Below are 17,939 nucleotides of genomic sequence, written 5' to 3' on the forward strand. Positions count from 1 at the left end.
GTTGCACATTTTCCTGTCCACACCTGCTGAAAAATTGCAGTGCTGTTCCACTCTTTCCCTCCAGTCCTGATTTTTTGCAGCTACAAAAAATATTGATGCAGCAATGGGAAAACATGCGCTGATTACAAATGGCTCAAACATTATATGAACCCGTTATAAAAATCTGTGGATGAGGCAGGGTGATTGCATAATAACAGGTTCATCTAGAAGCACCCAGTGTTGCGTTTGTGGGCCAACTAGATATAACAGGGGCAGCCGTGTTTGTTCATTCGTGTGCCTACCCCAGCCACTTGTAAAGCAAGATGTGTGTACACCTTATTTTAACATGAAAAGGAGTGTATGGATCAAGCAAGTGAAACCTATTAGCTCAGGAGGAATAAGAAGCTACAAGTACAAGTCCTTCAGAGTGCTGAGAGAAGCTGGAGGAGACAGTTGGAAACACCAGAAGGAAAGAGAGGACAAGAAAGAACCCTGACTGATATAAAGGGCTATTATTTTGCCCGGTGAATTTTATTCTGCTTTGCTACTATTGTTTTGTTACTGAACTTTGTAAATAAATAAATGGTTCATTTTTGTAATTTCTGTGTGGGTGCAGGAGGCTGCTTTTTAAAATGGCCAGATGCACAAGATTGCATTTGATTACCCAGATCACAGTGGGAATAAGTTATGACATGCTCAGGCTTGGTAGATGGATGGCTACCTAAACATAACTGATGGTCTAGAACAGATAGGCTGGGATGTTGGTTCAAAGGGGACAGTTCTGAATATGGGTGTTGGAATAGTTCATTCTCCTTCTCTGGGCATTTTAGCTTAATATTATTTATCCTGAGGATAGACATGAGTTGTTAAATAACATCCATTATCATTCTTAAATATGAAATGAAAGATTGTGACCAAGTAGAATACCCTTGCTGTGACCCAAAGAACCACTCAACTGTATCTGTGCATGCAAGAGGGTTTTGAGCTGGTTTTTCTCAAACAGCAGTGCCCCCTCCTATCACATGACAAACTGCTTTTGATACTGAGGAGACATGCAAAGACAGATTGAGATATAGTGTTTGGTCCCCGTTATGAGAAGTCATCATTGGTAGCATGGAAAGGTCTGCATTTGGAGTTGGGCTAAAAAGAACCAGGTGTTTTGTTTTTTGGGGAAGTAGCCTGATTTGCCAAGCTGGGTTCCAAAGGGAGAAGGAATTCCAAAGGAGAATTCACCCATCACTAGTTGCAGCTGGGCAAGTCCCATTGATTTTAAAAGAACTGAGTTGCAACTAACCTGGCTTGATTCTATCCATTAACATGTAGAATATATCTACTACGAATTGAAAATACTAAAAATACTAGGAGTGAAACTGTGGGCAAACATTTCACTATAAGCTTTGGTAGGGATCAGATATGAGCTCTGGGCTGCAAGCTGGCCTTCCCTGGTTTAAAATAAATGTACTTTTTTTTTAAAGGTGTGTTTAAGCAGACTATAAAAATAGTCTAGGCAGCAAATGGTGTGAAATGGGAAGTCCCCAGTTCAAATCATGGTTCAGTCATGAACAAACTAGGCAGCCTTAGGAAAACCATTCTCTCATCGCCCTAGCATCCCCTTCCCTGGTTTGCAATATGGGGATAACAACCGTATCATATTATTGTAAGGATTACAAGATAATGCGTGTGAAATGCTTTGAGCACTCAAAAGTGCAAAGTGTTTATTATTTATTCACTGGTGAGCTTAGATTTCTTTCCTCAGCAGTATTATTGATTTATTTTGCATAAGCCTTTAACCTCTTTGACCTCAATTTCATTGTTTTCAAAACAAGGCTATATTACTTCCCTTGGAAAACGGTTTGATATGTTTTCTCAGATTGAAAACACATCCATAGTATTAAGTTCTCAAGTGAAAATGAAGGCCAGTTCCAGATATTATATGTCCTGGTTTAAGGAAGGAAAACCCTTGCCAATAATTATTTCCTGAATGTTCTTGACCTTTGATGGGGCTGTTTATTAAAGCAAGACTGTCCATGAATTATATCCTACCTTCACAAGTGGGTTAACAAGCTGAAACTAGGTTAACAAGTTGGACCTGCAACAAAATGTTGCTGTATGGAATGCTTCTGTTCAGTGTTTCAGAAGTACAAAATCAAGTCAGTCAGCCCTCCTCCATCCCCCCCCCCCACTTTGACAGACACCATTCCTTGGTCACTGTGCACACTGAGTCCTGATTGGGCTATTCCCCCCGCCACCACCACATTTTAGGGATTTTTTTCTAAAGATTTTTGTCCTTCTGCAAACCTTGGGGTTTCTCAGATCCTGCTGATCCCTCCTCTTGTGTATGGCTGTTGCCGTTATATGAGCACACCACTGTTCCCCTCTAAACTATGGAAATAGAGGGAATGATTGTAACAACTTCGGGAGGTGGGGGGACAGAGGGGTGTTGCTGTGTTAGTCTGTCACAGCAAAAAAAAGTCTTAGTCTTTAAGGTGCCACAAGACTCTGTTGTTTTTGGATTCATTGTGTGTGTGTTGCTGATGCCAAAGCAACGTTTGGCCAAATCCAGACTACCATTCTTTTTGAAGCTATGGCGCATCATTATAGAAACTAATTACTGCTTAGATCTAAAGAACTGTGCAACTAGGTCCCTGTGGCCATCAAACAGTGACCCCCATGCCATACGGCAAACATTTTTTGAAACTGAAGAGTTTCATAAGCAGTTTATGATATAGTACTGATGCTTGCTGATCAAAGGAAAGAAGTCAAGAATCCCACTGGGCTTGCCTTAAAGTAGCTGTGTTGATTTCACTCATGGTAAAAAGGCATAGCACTGTCAGAATAAAGGTATGGTCCAGCAAAAGATAACTACTTCAAAGTTCCACTGATTTCAGTGGGAGAGTTAAGCACATGGTTGTATTCCTCCCATTGAAATCAATGGAACTTGACAGTGCTTTACCTTTTGGCAAGAATCATACCTTCAGTGTTCATACTGCTACAGTCAGATACTTCCTTTGTTCAGTTGCTTCCCTAATGTGTTGTAACTGACTTCAATCAGAATTTCAACTGTAATTTTAGTGGAAAATGCTGCTAGGCAACATTGATGGTTTAAATTATTTAAATTTTGAGATGTAGAAAATGTATCATGTTACACTGCCTTAAACTGCTTTTTAATATGTTGTGGGGTATAGAGCTGTATTCTGAGGATGTCTGTTTATAAAGGCTTATTCATGCAATATAAACCTGAATGTAAGAAAAATATGTAGATGGCATTTTATTTTTAGGGAGATCCTGTGAAGAAAACGGATATCTTTGTTGCTGTAAAAACATGCAGGAAATTCCATGGAGACAGAAGTAAGTTCTAAATTTAAGGGTATCTTTACACAATATCTTCTAAAACTAGTTTTGTTAATCCCTATAAAACCTTGAAATGTATAGTTGAATATCTTTTTGATTTTGTCTATTCACTTGTTGAACTTTTTATGTTAGAAATAGCTTGTGGGGAAATTATGTGAAGAAGAGAGAAGGAAGTAGATGATTTCCATTGAAAGCAATGAGTCAACAAAGGCTTCAGAACTGCATGTTTTAAATCAGTTTTGTAATTCCACATGCAAATGCCAAAATAATTGGTCTGGTTTCCAAAAGCAGGGCTTATCAGCTCACATTGATTTTCATGAGCTATTTTGAATATTTTATTTTAGTGACAGTAAGGAAATGTTCACTTTTCAAGAAGCTAATATGATCCTGAAGATATTTGGTCTTTGAACTGGAAATCTACCTTCAGATTGCCACCAGGAACTAAATGAATAGTCTTGAAGGGGAAAAGTAATTTATTTTTTAGGATTATTGTGAGGCCATTAGTATGAAGATTGTAATGACCTTTGCAATCTTAAAGAGCGATATGTATGATTTTTAAAAGGCAACTACTAAAGCTGCACAGGTTTCTATTTTAAGTCTTTCAGGAACATCATTGCCATAAATGATAAGCAATGTTTATATCCTTGGTTCCATTCAGGTTGCATGGGTTGCCTGTATTGCAGATAAAGCAAAGCAAACACAAGCTGGCAACTATACTCCTGGAGTATTTTGAACTTTACTAAGGCACACGGAAGTGTTTGAATACACATAAGAGAAGGTTATTCTAAACTGCAGCCTTAGAGTAAAGCTTCTCCTGCTTTGGCCCACAAAAAGTATCCTGTACCTTGTGGGTATGATCTGACAGTAAATCCCAGACTAAAAATTATCTTGCTATATTTGTTTCCTTCTGACTTGGAAGGCAGAATTAATGTTCAGGTTAGTTGTTTGGGCCAAATTTTAACTTCTGTAACACTCTGTAGCATATATCAGGCAAACAGTTCGGTATTCAGAACATTCTTATTTTCTTTTCACCTTCACCCACTAGTCAGTGGGACCATCCATATAGTATGCTAATCATAGCAGGGAGTAGAAATTTTGTGACAAAAAAGGGGTGGTACATTGGTTAAAATGGGGCAAAATGTAAAATTGGGTCGAGCAGGAGAGTCTTAAAAAGCCTTTAAAGAGTAAAATACGTTGTTGATGGTCCCAATGTTAATTTAAAATTCCATCTTCATTCGTTGTGATCAGAAGGAGCCACAACTTTGACCCATAGCAATGAGGTAGGAAGGCAGCTTTTTTTTAACCTATCACCAGTTTTTATACCCTCTCAGACACTTAACCCTATAGGGGGGATAGAGTTGCCTGAGAAAGAGAGAGACAAGTATATTTCACACATTCTCCATCAAGATATACATGAAAGTGATGATGATTTACAAAATGGAGAGTTGTCATTCTTTTAGATACACTGGTGACATAAGACTGAAAGAGAATCATAGGTGGACAGCATAAAAATCAGGCTCCTAAATTGACCATATCCCCCCCCCCCATGCACTTTTATACATTATTGGCTTCTTATTGCCATCCTTCAAGAAAAACAAATAAAATTATTTAGGAAAAATATTAAACAGTGATGCTGTGATCTTAGTTGAATGATTTTTTCAGATGTATAGATGGAAAAGAATATAACCTATTTATATACAGCAATGTGTTATAGAGCCAAGCTGTGTAAAAATTAGATGTTTAAATTTAGCAAGAGTTTAGCTGGGGTTGAAGTATAGCTTTGGACCAGATGTTTTCTTTTTTCTTTTTACTGACGGCAGCTGTCTAAAATTTGAAGAATTTCCCTTGTCATATTTGTCATGTATTTCACGCATCCCTTGGATATCAAATGGTGACTAGTTCAATAGGCTATAAGGCAAACTAATCCAGCTGTGTCCTGCATTAAAAGGAATCAGCCTTCAGCTTTTTTTCTGTGCTTTCAAATATCAGCTAAATAACAGCTAAAATGTATTGATCTTTTTTTCTGGACTTTTTTTGGTTCCTTGGAATCTTTTCACTCATCACCACAAGGTTCCACTGTACATAAATCCCGGATAAGCAAACAGCCAAACAAGAGTTCAAATACAGAAAAATCAGTCCAGGGATAACAAATAAGGAGGGAGTGGTAAGCAGTTCTGGAGAGTAGCTTTTGGCAGAATCCTCAGGATGGGTCATTCAGGGTTAGAAGTGAGAGGTTGAGTCAATTGTATAGAGAGGGGTGGGAGGTTATTGGAACCTCTAGGTCATCTGATTTCCTGAGATCTGTTGAATCAGCTCCCATACTCCAGGTGGGTGAAGCTTCTAGCTGAATTGAGCTGCTTGCATTTCTTTCATATGAACAGCTGCCACAGTGAAAAAGGGAACTTGTGCTCTTTCTCAGGTGTACAGAACTTAAGATTCACAGTGCCTTACAATGGGTTTATAATATATGCTTCAATTGGGGGTAATTGAACAAACCTCATGCACAGTCCAGTGGTTCCCTTCCCTTCAACCTTTCTTTCAGACTGGAGTGCAACGTTACACTAGCTCTCTTATACTGTGGGGTTTGTAGACTCTGATACGTAATGATAATGCCTAGGTAAGTTCTGCAATCATTGCTGGCTTTGTAGTTTGGCCTTGGATCCATACTTGAGTATACTTCTCTCTGGTAGCTGGTATATCTTCAGTCACTCTTCTCTGAGCACTCATTTTGGGAGGTAACTTGTGGTTTGGTCCAAAATTTTAAACTTTGTTTCCATATATCTGTTCTTCAGATTGTTTGTGTAACATCCCGACCTCTGGATGTATGTTCAGACATTTCTGGGCATGATATCTGTCTGTGGTATCACTTGCCAGGTTGGCAGGGCCCACAACTGGGAAACACAGGGTCCCCCATCAAATAAAAGTAGCAGAACATCTGGTGTCCGGGTCTTGTTATATCCTTGCTTGCCTAGCCAGTGGGCTAGTTCTCATGACACAACAGCCCTCTGTGGGTTATTTAACCCATGGTGAGGCAATGGTGCGTGATGGCCACCATTTTGATTATGCAACCCCTGCTTGGGGGTTGTCGTGTCATGCAAACCTAGCGATTGTTAAAAGCCCTCACATAACCCTACCATGGGTTATGTGAGGATTGTTTAACCCTTGCATAATCCACGCTTGCCAGGTTTGCATGACATGACAACCCCAGAGGGAGGGGTTGCATATGCAAAATGGTGAGCCATGCCATGTCATGCAAATCTGGTCAATGTCTCATCAAACCTAAATACCAGTAGGTCTATCGCACTTGATTTATTCATTTGAGAAATATGCATTTACATATGCGGTGTTTCCATTATAAAACTGCACAAGGCAGTTTACAATAAAACCCAAATAAAACAGCAGTGAAATGAAATCAACAAAGATAAACAGACATAAAAGCCATTGTTCTTTTAAAAGCTCAGAAAAATAAGAGTCTTAGCCTGTAACCTAAATGATAGTGCTAGGCAAACAGCACCAGGGTGTTATCTATATAAGAATACGTTAGTGTAATGCATATTACCAGAGATATACCAGACTGATTTTGCTCATTTTTTTTAAAAAAAACTGAAGCTTGAGCAGTGTAGACATGCAGAAAATTTTGAAAGTTCGAAAAAGTTCCAACCTCAAGTTTTAATAGCCAGTCTGTTTCTGTGCCCTGTCCAGGAACCTGAGACAGCTGTAGCTGCCTCAGCCTCCTGTAGCTACATGTAGTTCCTCCTGTAGGAGGGTTACAGCTCCCATGTAGCTCCATGCCGCACAGGGAGAAAAACATAAAGGTGGGGGCAGAGGGAGGGCCCTGGTCTTTGTGAGTCGACCCCGCTCTTAGAGTGGCCATATTGGTGGCAGGGATGGTGGTGGAGGTGGCGGCAAACACTCTGATGTGCTAGAAAGGAGGAAAAGAAGCAGTCCTAGGAAAATCTGGGTTTTAAAATATGGGGGAAGAGGGAAGGAGGTGGGCTTGAGGCCTGAGGGGAAGAAGCAAATGTTCAGTGGTGACGGGTTTGAGGAAGCGAGGGCCAAAAGTCCTCAGTTGCATTGAAGGAAAGTAACCTCCATACATACAGCTTGCTTGCTTGCTTGCTTGCTTGCTTGCTTGCTTATTTATTTATTTATTTATTTATTGCATTTATACCCCACTTTTTTTCCTCTTGCAAGGAACCCAAGGCGGCTTACATTATCCTCCTCCTCTCCATTTTATCCTCACAACAACAACCCGGTGAGGTGGGTTGGGTTGAGAGTCTGTGACTGGCCCAAAGTCACCCAGTGAGCTTCCATGGCCAAGTAGGGACTAGAACCCGGATCTCCCAGCTCCTAGTCCAACACTCTTGCCACTACACCACGCTGGCTTCTGCAGGACTGACATAGTGGAAGTCAAGGAACAGTAGTCAGAGCACTACCTCCATGGTGACAGGGGCTTTACACTAGTAGTAGTTAGAGTATTGGACTAGGACTGGGAAGAGCCAAGTTCAAATCTTGATTCAGCCATGAAACTCACTGGGTGATCTTGGGTCAGTCACTGTCTCTTAGCCTTATCTATCTACCTGCTTCACAGGGTTGTTCTTAGGAAAAAATTGGGATGGGAGGGCGGGAGGGATCTTGTATACCACTGAGTTCTTTGAAGGAAAAGTTGGAATATAAATATCTCCAGGGTGGGAGTTCCAGGACTGGAGTGGCACCAGAAAAGGCTCTCTAAAGGTAAATTTCATTTCAGTTCATCAATATAACTCTAGTTTGAATAAGAGGAAACCGTGTGGATAGTTGTCCCTGAGTGTAATTATATGAAAACAGAAATCATTTAATTGCAGTTCTGAAAATACTTCTATGAAGGAGACAAAAGAAGAGGAAAAAGAATCTCCATCTCTACATGTATTTTATTGCTTAATGTGACATGGTTGGCATGTAGGCAAGCTACCTGATACCATATTTAGTTTAGCATAGTATGATCAACATCACCAAGTGGTGTATAAAATAATGTAATCTGCAAAAGCATAAGATCCAGCAGAAATCTGGAAATAGAATTAAAACTAATATTTCATTTTAACCTAGCTGTAATAACAGATTACAATAACAAATGAAAAAATTACATTAATCCAGCGTCATTAAAATGCCATTACAGTCTCAAAACATCCTGAAATAATATAGTGTTCACAACTCCTGGATCATAAAACACTCTGTAGTTACTAGTATTTAAACAAAATAATAGAGTTTCAGGCTATTTATAGTACAGAATCTGCTGTGCAAAATCTCCATCATGCTTTGGTGCTAATATTGGCTGAGCTGAGACATCATGCCAGTCTATGGTTTCTATTAACCGTTGTTTAGAACTCAAGCATGGTTTGAACTTCCAAATGTGCAGACAAACCATAGTTTAAAGTTGTTAGTCTGCTTCCACTCTCTGTCTTTTCTACATACTGATCTCTGGGTGTAGTGTAGGTTTGCCAGTTCATACAGTACTGTGCAAAAGTCTTAGGCCACCACCAGCTTTGTTGTTTTAGCAAAGTTTTAATGACCATCCATAATTATTTTTTGGTCTCTGTATTAAGATACAAACAGAAAATACAGGAAATATGTACAGGCAAAAGTCAGTATTTAGTGTGACCTCCCTTGGCTCTAAGCACATCTTGAACTCTTTTGGGGAGACTATCCTGAAGTTTTCTGAAGTAATCTTCTGGTATATTATACCAGGCTTCTTTCAGCACATCCCAGAGTTCTTCTTTAGATGTAGGTTGTCTTTTATTTATTTCTCTGTCCAGGTGATCCCATACACTCTCTATAATATTCAGGTCCGGACTCTGTGGAGGCCAGTCCATGACTGTCAGTGTTTTATCAGCTGTTTTCTTCACTAAATATGATTTCACTGCATTAGCAGTGTGCTTGAGATCGTTATCATGCTGAAAAATGAAACCATTCCCAATCAGGCACTTTCCAGAAGGAATGGCATGATGAATTAAAACCTGTCCGTACTTTTCAGCATTCATGATCCCATCAATACGGACAAGATCACCAACACCACTGGCAGAAATGCAGCCCCAAACCAGGACAGACCCTCCACCATGTTTCACTGAAGGTCGCCAGCACTCATTCGTCCATCTCTCGCCAACTGTTCTCACATATTGTCGACGATTGGACCCCAAAATTTCAAACTTGGATTCATTGCTCCATAATACTCTTTTCCACTGATCCTCATTCCAATTTTTGTGAGCTTTAGCATATCTTAGCCTTTTCACCCTGTTCCACTTCTGCAAAAGTGGTTTCTTGGCTGCTACCCTTCCACAAAGACCATTCCTGGCCAGGCGCCTGCTGTTACTCTAGTGTAAGGGGAGGGCACACTAAATGCTTGCCACTTTAGCCTATGGAAGCTGTTTTTTCTTTTTTTTTTCTGTTGTTGAATACTGCATACAAATTTCCTGTATTTTCTGGTTGAATTCTAATGAAGAGACTGAGAAATAATTATATATGGTAATTATACCATTGCTAAAACAAGAAATCTAATGGTGGCCTAAGACTTTTGCACAGTACTGTATATCACACTGAACTACAGCACAAACCCTGGTTTGCAAACCTACTTTAAACTATGGTTTCCGAGTCTGATTTGCTGGCTAATTGCAAACCATGGTTACTCAATTCAAATCACACTAGACCTAGGGATGTACGAAAGTTACTTACCTTTTCACGGATTCTGTTCATGGTGTGTGGGGGGGAGGCGTTCCGTCCCTCCCCCCGGAATCCTTGATGGCTGGCTGTGCTACGCGGCAGCTCCGCGGAGCAGGCGGCCAGGGCCATTGGCAGCCGGATTTCCGGCTGCGGAGGGCTCTGGGTAAAAAAAAAAAAAAGCGTGCGCAAATGGCGGCTATGGCCGCCGCCATTTGTGTTTCTTATTTTTCACCATCTTAGTCTACGTCAGTATTTACGTAGACTAAGATGAAGAAAAGAAAGGGGAACGCAAATAGCGTAGCGGGCGCTATTTGCATTCCCCTTTATTTTCACCATTTTTTTTTTTTTTAACCCAGCCGTGATAGGCTACGTAAGTCTTTACGTAGCCTATCACATCTATGTAAAAAAAAAAAGAAGACAAGACAGCAAATGGTGGTGGTGGCAGCCGGTTGGAAGACTAGCTGCCGCCGCCACCGAAGCCGCCACCGTCCGGAACATCTGCCCCAGGTAAGTCTTGTCCCGGGGGGGATCCGCAGGGGGGTGGCAGGCCGTTCCGCCATGGATTTCGGGGGACCGAATGCACTGGCATTCGGCCTCACCAAGATCCGTGGCGGAATTCTCTGACATCCCTAATTAGACCATAGTTGAACTTCCATAGTTAACCATGGTTTAGCATGGTATTTGAACATTGTAATGGTAGTATGGAAGAATGAGTTTGGGTGATATTTTTCAGAATCTTATTTTTGGGGTTAAACATTACACTAATTTAGGTTGCAGTCCTATTGATTGTGCCCTTGCCGCTCAGAAGCCCGGGAAGTTGGAGGCGTCTGAGTTTTCTATGCCCTACTGGGCTGAAGCTGGCAGGGCAGGAGGAATAGTGGAAGTGATCTTCACCTCCCTGTCCTCTGGTCTCCTGTATTTTCACTAGACGGGCTTTTGAGCCAGTCTAGGGAGGACACTTCAGAGGGGGAGGGAAGAAGGCTGGAGGAGGCTCAGGGTAACTTGTATCCTGACCTCTCCATTCTCTTCCCCTCCCCGCCCACTGGAACACTCCCTTTCCTGAGGCTCTGAGGTTGCTTTTCTGATCTTGGAGAGGCAGCTGGCACCATTCTTCCCACACTGGCTGTGAGGGGGAAGGGTCAGGGTCAGATTCCTGACTCCCCCGTCCAAGGTTGGAACACTGTCTGTAACCTCAGAGGGGTTTTACAAGCTGCCCTGTGGTCCCTGGGACGCTTGCCCAGACACCATAGAAATGCTCTCTTAGTTAAGTAGTGTTTAACTTTTTAAAATGTTTATTACCAAACTTTAATGTTGCACTGATTTAATTTTACATATAATTAACTTTTTGATGCAATGAAATGACTACCTGCAGCTGGAGTTTGTTGAAGAATGTTTCCATGTTCTTGATTCACATTGTGATTTTTTTAATGGTGTTGATCTTTTTTTTTTTAAGTCTGCTATGTGAGAGGTAATCAAAATAAAGCTGGGTTGAAAATGAAGCTATAGTTTAAAAATCCTTCATGGTACACTTTGAGGAGGAAAATACTTGAACTTTCCTCACAGTTTCTTGTGTTACACAGTAGAGAATAACCTTACTCTGGAATGTGAAAAATTAATGGATGCTAGCTTCAGAGAGCTCCTTTTATAGGGTAAGCGATTTTTCTTTTTTTATCTGCCCAAAATGACTTCTGTGCAGCATTAAGGTTGATAATTTATTTACATCAAAATGATATATATATATTTTTAAATAATGGTTTACCTTTTGACTCTCCATTGGAGTCATGGTGGATGATATCATGTGCCAGGAGTCTTCTTTGTTTTCTGTGAAGGAAAATGGTTTGTGTATTCTTTTGAGACTTATTTTTTGTTTTCTGTGAAGGAAAATGGTTTGTGTATTCTTTTGAGACTTATTCGCACAATACGACAACCCACTGGGGGGTTAACTTACCAGTGAGGAGCTGCAGCATGTGCCAGCTGACATTATGAATGGCTGGGGGTTGCCATGGCTTGTCATGTCATGTGAACCTGGCCAGCAGGGGTTATATGAGGGTTAAACAATGCTCGCATAACCCTAAAATAGACTGTGGGTTTTGCAAGGATTGTTTAACCTCCAAATAACTCCTGCCCCCTGGGTTTGCACAATACAACAAGCCATGGCAACCGCTGGCCAGGGTATGCATATTCATAATGGCAAACGCACCATGGTACCCCAAGGGTTAATTAACACAAGGTGGGCTGTCGTGTCATCTGAACCAAGTTAGTTTCCGTAGTCAAGCAAGAACACTATTGCTTCCCAAAAAAGCCACTTACAAGCCACTTCTAAAAAGAAAAAAGAGACCAATGACAATACTGATCACCATCAATAATGATAAAGTAGACCCACTGAAATGGAATTTAAGTTAATCATTACATTCATAGTATGACATAGTATGGAGAAGGAAATGGCAACCCACTCCAGTATTCTTGCCAAGAAAACCCCATGGAACGTATCACAAGGCTAAAAGATATGACGCCGGAAGATGAGCCCCTCAGGTCGGAAGGTGTCCAATATGCTACTGGGGAAGAGCAGAGGGTATTTCCAAGTAGCGCCAGAAAGAGTGAAGCGGATGGGCCAAACCAGAAAGGACACTCAGCTGTGGATGTGTCTGGCAGTGAAAAGAAAATCCGATGCTGTAAAGAACAATATTGTTTAGGAACCTGGAATGTCAGATCAATGAATCAAGGTAAGCTGGAGGTGGTCAAACATGAGATGGCAAGATTGAACATCGACATCTTGGGAATCAGCGAACTAAAATGGACAGGCATGGGCGAATTTAATTCAGGTGACCATCATATCTACTATTGTGGGCAAGAATCCCTTAGAAGAAATGGAGTAGCACTCATAGTCAACAAAGGGTGGGAAAAGCAAGGCAAACCATTCAACATCACAGTAATTCAAGTCTATGCCCCAACCACTGAGGCCGAAGAAGCTGAGGATGATCGGTTCTATGAAGACCTACAACACCTTCTAGAACTAACACCAAAAAAAGATGTCCTCTTCATCATAGGGGATTGGAATGCTAAAGTAGGAAGTCAAGAAATCACCGGGATAACAGGCAGGCATGGCCTTGGTGTACAAAATGAAGCAGGACAAAAGCTAATAGAGTTTTGCCAAGAGAACATGCTGATCATAGCAAACACTCTTTTCCAACAGCACAAGAGGCGACTCTACACATGGACGTCACCAGATGGTCAATATCGAAATCAGATTGATTATGTCCTTTGCAGCCAAAGATGGAGAAGCTCCATACAGTCAGTCAAAACAAGACCTGGAGCTGACTGTGGCTCAGATCATGAGCTGCTTCTTGCAAAATTTCGGCTTAAATTGAAGAACGTCGGGAAAACCACTTAGCCGTTCAGGTATGACCTAAATCATATCCCTGATGAATATACAGTGGAGGTGAGGAATAGATTTCAGGGATTAGACCTGATAGACAGAGTGCCTGAGGAACTATGGACGGAGGTCCGTAACATTGTTCAGGAGGCAGCAACTCAATCCGTCCCAAAGAAAAAGAAATGCAAGAAAGCCAAGTGGCTGTCTGATGAGGCTTTACAAGTAGCTCACGAAAGAAGGGCAGCGAAAAGCAAGGGAGAAAGGGGAAGATATACCCAACTGAATGCAGAGTTCCAGAGAATAGCAAGGAGAGACAAGAAGGCCTTCTTAAATGAACAATGCAAAGAAATCGAGGAAAACAACAGAATGGGAAAGACTAGAGATCTCTTCAAGAAAATTGGAGATCTCAAGGGAACGTTTTGTGCAAAGACGGGCATGATCAAGGACAAAGAAGGCAGGGACCTAACAGAAGCAGATGAGATTAAGAAGAGGTGGCAAGAATACACAAAAGAACTATACAGGAAAGATCTGAATGTCCCTGATAGCCATGATGGTGCGGTCACTGAACTTGAGCCGGACATCCTAGAGAGTGAAGTCAAGTGGGCCTTAGGAAGCATTAGTAACAACAAAGCTAGCGGAGATGACAGTGTTCCAGCCGAGCTATTTAAAATCCTAAAAGATGATGCTGTTAAAGTGCTGCATTCAATATGCCAACAAATCTGGAACACTCAACAGTGGCCACAAGACTGGAAAAGGTCAGTTTACATTCCAATTCCAAAGAAGGGCAATGCCAAAGAGTGTTCAAACTACCGCACAATTGCGCTCATTTCACATGCCAGCAAGGTGATGCTCAAAATCCTACAAGCTAGGCTTCAGCAGTATGCGAACCGAGAACTACCGGAAGTACAAGCTGGGTTTAGAAGAGGCAGAGGAACTAGAGATCAAATCGCCAACATTCGCTGCATCATGGAGAAAGCAAGAGAATTCCAGAAAAACGTCTATTTCTGCTTCATTGACTAGGCTAAAGCCTTTGATTGTGTGGATCACAACAAACTGTGGCAAATTCTGAAAGTGATGGGAGTACCAGACCACCTTACCTGTCTCCTGAGAAACCTGTACGAGGGTCAAGAAGCAACAGTCAGAACCAGAGATGGAACAACCGATTGGTTCAAAATTGGGAAAGGAGTACGACAAGGCTGCATATTGTCGCCCTGCTTATTTAACTTATATGCAGAGTACATCATGAGAAATGCCGGGTTGGATGAATCAGAGGTCGGAATTAAGATTGCCGGGAGAAGTATCAACAACCTCCGATATGCAGACGATACCACCCTAATGGCAAAAAGCTAAGAGGATCTCAAGAGCCTCTTGTTGAGGGTGAAAGAGGAGAGTGCAAAAGCTGGTTTGAAACTCAACATTAAAAAAACTAAGATCATGTCATCTGGCCCTATCACTTCCTGGCATATAGAAGGGGAAGAAATGGAAGCAGTGACAGATTTTACTTTCTTGGGCTCCAAGATCACCGCAGACGGTGACTGTAGCCATGAAATTAAAAGACGCTTGCTCCTTGGGAGGAAAGCTATGGCCAACCTAGACAGCATAGTAAGAAGCAGACACATCACCTTGCCGACAAAGGTCTGTCTAATCAAAGCTATGGTTTTCCCAGTAGTAACATATGGCTGTGGGAGCTGGACTATAAGGAAGGCTGAGCGCCGAAGAATTGATGCTTTCGAACTGTGGTGCTGGAGAAGACTCTTACGAGTCCCCTGGACTGCAAGGAGGTCAAATCAGTCCATCCTAAAGGAAATCGACCCTGAGTGCTCATTGGAAGGACAGATAATGAAGCTGAAGCTCCAATATTTTGGCCACCTAATGCGAAGAGAAAACTCCCTGGAAAAGACCCTGATGCTGGGAAAGACTGAAGGCAAAAGGAGAAGGGGACGGCAGAGGATGAGATGGCTAGATAGCATCACTGATGCAATGAATATGAACTTGAGCACGCTCCGGGAGAGAGCGCAGGACAGGAAGGCCTGGCGTGCTATGGTCCATGGGGTCACGGAGAGTCGGACACGACTGAACGACTGAACAACAACGACAACAACAATGACATAGTATGTGGAAGGCAGTGCGCTTGCTGCTGCTCGGCCCCAACAACCCATGGTTTAAACAACCAATGACTTGTTATTACGTGCAAACCTGATGATCTCTTGCTTCCTGTATAATCACATTTAAAAGAAGGTGACGCTGCTGTAAAAACAGCAAAAAAAATCACATTCAAGCACACAGTGATAACCCTCTTCCCAAACACACCAGATGGTTGAATGAATAACCAACCAGAGCCAGTTAATCCTCAACACAAATTCAAGCCAACATAGCAGTTGTCCCAGGTTAACTATCTTCATTTGGACACCCCACCAGGACCCTCCTGCCACATGCACAAATGGGAAAATAGGCAGCCAGTGTTCACCTGGCACTATATGAGTTCACCTGTACTGTGCTTCAATAAGAGACAGTTGAGATGGTCCTCAGCCCCTCCAAAAGTGATGCCTGAAAGGGCAGCCATGGAGGGACATGCCTCCCCAACAGAAAATGCTACACAGACAGACCCAATGGGTCCTTTATCAAGGCCCTAAGACAGAGGTGTTGAACCTTAGACCCATGGGCCAAATTCAGTCCACCTGGGGTTCCAGTCTGGCCCTCAGGGGTTCCCCAGATGGCCATGCCCTTTCCCCTGGCCACCAATAATTCGGTGGTTTCCCAGCTTTTGCATAGTTTTTTTTCCCATTCTGAAAGGTTGAAATGCCTCTCCTAAGGCTTAGTTTCTGGTAGTAAGAGCTTTAAGCTAAAATATGCTGGCATTTTTGGCTTTGGCCCCATCCACCACTGGAATACAGCCCCCAAGAGCTTCTCTAAAATCAAATTCAGCTCTCCGGATGAGAGAGGCTCAACACCCTTGCCCTAGGGCAGGCAGTGCTGCAAGGCAGGATAACACTCAGCCCTTGATGGTAACAGATCTCTCCCCAATTTGGGGGCAGATGACTTATCTGTCTGTATAAGCACCTCTGGTTGTTGTAATGAAAGTGTAGGATTGCTTTTTGTGAATGTTCCTGTCATAAAATACTGTACAAGGCCAGATAGACAGAAACCATGGGTGTGTTTCCACACTATCTCCTTCACTTCTTTTCCAGGTTTGTTGTGCTGTTTCCCCAAGTATATTTTCTCTCTTGTGTGTTTCCATGTCCCAAAAGGACCTGGTCTGTCGTGGTTGTACCCAGGCAGGCTGCACTGTTTCCACAGAGCCCTAATTGCATTATTCTCTTGATGGCTGGGTGGAGCCTTTTTGGAGTGGGTTGGATCTGCTTACCCCCTCTGTTTTCCTACCTCCTTCTGTTTCTGATTCCCCGCTCCCTCGCCCCCTCTGCCCTGTTGAAATTTCCCACTCTGGCCAGTCTCCTCCTTGCCTTCCCAGCCCTTTTGTTTTGCTTTAGAGAAGGAGCGAAAAATCAAAGCACTGTGTCTGGAGCATCCCACACCCCTTTAAATTTTTTTGCTCCTAAAACGGGTACTTAGGTGTGCATCTTTTCATCTCTGCCTGACTGCTCCCTCCAGGATCATCTCCCCCTCTCCTTCACACAACTTCGGTGTTCCTGCCTCCTCAGCAGGATAAGCTAATGGAGAAGTACGGGATTTTTAATAAGGCTTTCCCCTTCTCCCCCCACCCCTTCTCCTTTCCCCTGAAAGTCCAGATGCACCTGCATTTCAGGACCAAGCTTCAGTGAGCACAATGTGAGTTACTTCCAAGTAGGCACACACATGCTTGTGCTGGGAAACGGGGGGGGGGGGGGTTGGAGAACACAAAGAGGGAAAGTAGCCCCTATTTTAACCCAGAGGACCTCATTGACCACAATGGGAGTTACTTCTGACAAGACAGTAATGGGTTTGTTGTGGGAAAGAGAGCAAAACCAGCCCCCATTTTAACACACAGGATCTCTATTTGGAAGCTGTGAAGGAGTTACGTCCTAAGGCAATGGACTTAAGCCCATTTAAGGAACTGGGCTTAAAAGTGTGCCATTTCAATTGAGGGGGAATCTCTGTAAGTTCTGATGTAGGCATTCAAAGGCAAGCCTCATTCAGCACAATGGGAGTTACTTCTGAGGAGACACTAATTTTTCTTTATTATTAAATTTATTAATCGCCTACCTGGCTGGTCACCCAATCACTCTGGGCGATGTACAACATACAATAAAACAGTTTAAAACAATAAAATTCTACAATAAAAACATTTTCTAAAATACCCTAACCCACCCCAAATGCCTGCCTGAACAACCACGTTTTTAATGCACGACGGAAGCTCATTAAAGAGGCGGCATGACAGAGTTCCCTAGGGAGTGAGTTCCACAGAGTGGGGGCCACCACAGAAAAGGCCCTCTCCCTCGTCCCCACCAGTCTAGCTGTCCTGGCTGATGGGACAGAGGGAAGGCCATCCGAGGCTGATCTTGTTAAGCGGCCTGTCTGGTGCTGCTGGAGGCGCTCCTTAAGATAG

At 42.4% G+C, this 17,939-nt stretch overlaps 1 protein-coding gene across 7 annotated transcripts in view; it reads left to right on the forward strand.

The window, feature by feature from the left end:
* The window catches only part of B3GLCT (beta 3-glucosyltransferase), a 157,405-nt gene that overhangs the window by 111,537 nt on the left and 27,929 nt on the right, over window positions 1-17,939 (forward strand). For all 7 annotated transcript variants that reach the window (XR_014789020.1, XM_084842973.1, XM_084842974.1 and 4 more), the window contains one exon: window positions 3,258-3,327. Coding sequence is in view for 6 of the 7 variants with exons in the window: in XM_084842973.1 (XP_084699099.1) it covers window positions 3,258-3,327 (70 nt within the window). In the remaining variant the exon portion in view is untranslated. The remainder of the gene's footprint in view (window positions 1-3,257; window positions 3,328-17,939) is intronic.

The sequence above is a fragment of the Heloderma suspectum genome, chromosome 3 (genome assembly GCF_057233095.1).
Source record: "Heloderma suspectum isolate Gila_16-S chromosome 3, 16-S_ref, whole genome shotgun sequence".
Taxonomy (NCBI): domain Eukaryota; kingdom Metazoa; phylum Chordata; class Lepidosauria; order Squamata; family Helodermatidae; genus Heloderma; species Heloderma suspectum.